At 20.5% G+C, this 3,481-nt stretch overlaps 1 protein-coding gene across 1 annotated transcript; it reads right to left on the reverse strand.

The window, feature by feature from the left end:
- Positions 1-1,155: 1,155 nt before the first annotated feature.
- On the reverse strand, positions 1,156-3,197 carry LOAG_13728 (hypothetical protein; the record flags this gene model as incomplete). Its single annotated transcript, XM_003149234.1, has 2 exons — positions 1,156-1,197; positions 2,748-3,197. 2 exons carry the CDS (start codon positions 3,195-3,197, stop codon positions 1,156-1,158), a joined length of 492 nt encoding a protein of 163 aa, XP_003149282.1.
- Positions 3,198-3,481: the final 284 nt, after the last annotated feature.

Raw genomic sequence — 3,481 nt, forward strand, 5'->3', positions numbered from 1 at the left:
AATTAAAATTGAAAAAATAGAATTAGAAGAAAAATTAACAAAAAAAAAAAAAGAAAAGAAAAAAATTTTTATTTGAAAAGAAAAATTTTTTTTACAAGAAAAAGAAGAAAATTTTTACTTGAAATGAAAAGAATAAAATTAATTATTCAAATAATATTAATTGTTTTCTTAACATTCTCTTCTTTTTTTAAAAAGTTAAGTTATCTAAATCTGCATTTGCCATACAATTTTATCCATTTTCTTTCCATTTTAATGCTCAAATTACTCAAATTTCAGCAAATCAAAATACATTTTCAAAATTTATGGGCAAGAAAAAAAGAAGAAGTGGCAATTAATGATGAATTTGTTTAAAATGGTCTTTTAGAAACAAAAAAAATAAAGATTAAATTGAATTTAAAAAAAAATTCGAAAAAAAAAGTAATTATGAGAAAAAGAAAGTAATAAAACTGAATAATTTTATATGTGAAAAAATATCGCTTTTTTTTTTTTTTTGAAGAATAATTAGTAAGGGAGGAAAAAAAATGGAAGACTTGAAATAAGAAATGATTTAATGCTGTACTGAAACGAAGAAATGATTTAATGCCATATTTGAAATGATAAATGTTTCACGTAGATGATGACATTATTGAAATTGGGACAGCTGTCGAAACTTTAATCATTCTTATCCTTTGCAATCCATTAAAATATATTAACATTGATATATAAAATTAATATTGATAAAAAATCAAAAAATTGAAAAATTACTGCAAATATAATACTAGAAATTATATGAATAATTGAAATAATTGAAACAATTATAATAATTATAATAAAAATGAAATAATTTTAATGATTATAATAAAAATGATTGTAATTTTAATTAAACTAATTTCCTCATCGTTAGTGAATTTTTCTCTTTTTATCTAAAAAAAATGAAATATTTAATAAATAAAATGGAAAATGATCATAATTTTGTTGCCAAAATATTACATTTGATTTTTTATTTTCAAAAATAAAAATTAAAATTTTAAAAAGTTTTAAGTAAAAATTATTAGATATTAATTAATGAATGATGAAGATTAATTGGGACAATATTATTGTTAATATGTTTCGAAGAAAAAAAAAAAAAAAAGGAAAGAAAAATGGCAACATTGAATGATACTGATTTATGAGTAATTAAACTAATTTCTTCATCGTTAGCGAATTTTTCGTTTTTGTCTGAAAATTTTAGAAATTTGAATTTTATATAAGGAAAAAAATTTTAATTTTATTTTAAATTTTATACAAGAAATTACAAAAAAATTCGAAATTTATAAAAGAAATTAAAAATAAAACTTCAAACATTATTTCTATCACTGTTCATGCTGTAAAAACCGTAAATGAAAAGAAAAAAAAATTTTAAATAATTTCGATTTTTGATTAATTATTTTAAAATTATATTTCATGCTTAGAAAATTATATAAATCATAAAAAATGGCAATGATAATTAGTTTCAGTAAGATAAAAAAAGTATTATTTAATAATACTTATAATATTTATTTTAAAATTTCAATTTAATTTTATTCATTGAAGAAAAAATAAAATTTTGTAATTTTATTAAATTGCGGGCAAAAAAAAAAGAAAAAAAGCTCATCATTTAGCTTATCACAAAGGTTTATCATTTATCAGTTCAATGTTTTTTCTTGATAAAAAAAATTGACAGAATTAAAATGAATATTGTAACATTGAAAATTTTCATTCATCATTTTTTCAATAATTTGTTTTTTTTCTTTCATCATTGTCATTTCCGTTCTCTTTTCCTCTCTCTCTCTCTTTCTCTCTCTCCCTCTCTCTTCCTTTATCATCTATTCTCTTTTTTGTTAAATTAAAAGATTAAAATTTCAATAATTCACTGATGTATTTGAGGTATTTTTTGTTTTCGTTGAAAAAATTTTTCCAAAAAAATGAACATAAATGGAAGATTTAATTGTGAAAATAATTTTTAAATAAACGAAAAATGAAACTGAAATTGAAATCGAAATTGAAATTGAAAGCAAAATTGAATTAAACAGAGAACAGATAATGTAATAGACAATCTATTACTTCTATATTGCTAGCTAACAGATACTTTGTTTACTTTCACATTAAACAATAAGTGTAAAGTAAATTCGTCAAATGTAAAATTCATTTGATCTGTCAATTAATTAATTAATTAATTATCGATAATGCTGAGCAAATTTATAAACAAATAAAATATATCGAAAAATATATATATATGTTATCAATTAAATTCCCTTCATTTAATCCACTTAAATTTGCTCTTTTATAAACAACCGAAAAAAAAAGGCGAAAATTGGGCAATAATTAGTGCATAAAATTGAAAATTTGCCATTTTCCAATTTTCGAATTAATGTTTTTTTTCAATCAAAATTAAAAAAAAAACAAAAAAGCAATGAATTTAAAATAAAATTAGAAATCAAGAATTCCATTAAAAATTACCAAATTAATTAATTAGTAATATAAATATACAATTACATAGTATTACAGTTTAAATCGATCGAACTAATTTAATCATTATAAAAAACCTTGATATAAAAAAAAAAACCAAAACAATTTAATTTATCATTTAATGATAATTATCTATAATCATTTACTCATTTATTATTTATATTCATTATTTATTTAACTAAATGAAAAAATTAACTCATTTATTTGTTTAATTTCAGCAAAAATAAAATTTATTTAATTTGAAAAATTAAAAGAATAAAAAAAAAAAGAGCAAAGATTACCTGACTTATTGTAAATGGTATTTGTGTAAGAAAAATTATCGCAAGTAATTGTAGCACTGATAAAGTGGAACAAATAATTGATGAATAAATAATTTTCATTGGTATTAAACCATAAATTGTAAAAATTACTAATGAAATAGGTAAAAGTGCTGAATAACCATACGGTAATAAAGCAATTGTTGTTGTTGCAAGTAATTGTACAGTACCATATAATATATAACGAATAAATGTTGGTTTAATAAGTAGGAAAGCTTGTAAAATAATACATATTATAGCACTAATTACATTAATAATTAGCATAAAATCAAATTGTAATAAATGAATTAATGCAATAAATAGATAATATGCAATCCAAATGCATTGTAAATGTAACAAATGCGCACGAGAATGGACCAAAAGTGATTGCTGATAAAGTTTCTCCAAATGTTGATCACCAAATGCAACAGCCATTTGAAAATCAGTTATTGTAATGGCAATAATCAATAAGAGAAGTTGTTGCAGTTATTGTTGTTGTAGTTATTATTGTTGCAGTAATAGCAATAATAATAATAATCAATAAGAGAAGTTGTTGCAGTTGTTGTTGTTGCAGTTGTTATTGTTGCAGTAATAGCAATAATAATAATCAATAAGAGAAGTTGTTGCAGTTGTTGTTGTTGCAGTTATTATTGTTGCAATAATAGCAATAGCAATAATCAATAAGAAAAGTTGCTGCAGTTGTTGTTGTTGTAGTTATT

The sequence above is a fragment of the Loa loa genome, assembly GCF_000183805.2.
Source record: "Loa loa unplaced genomic scaffold supercont3.200, whole genome shotgun sequence".
Lineage (NCBI taxonomy): Eukaryota > Metazoa > Nematoda > Chromadorea > Rhabditida > Onchocercidae > Loa > Loa loa.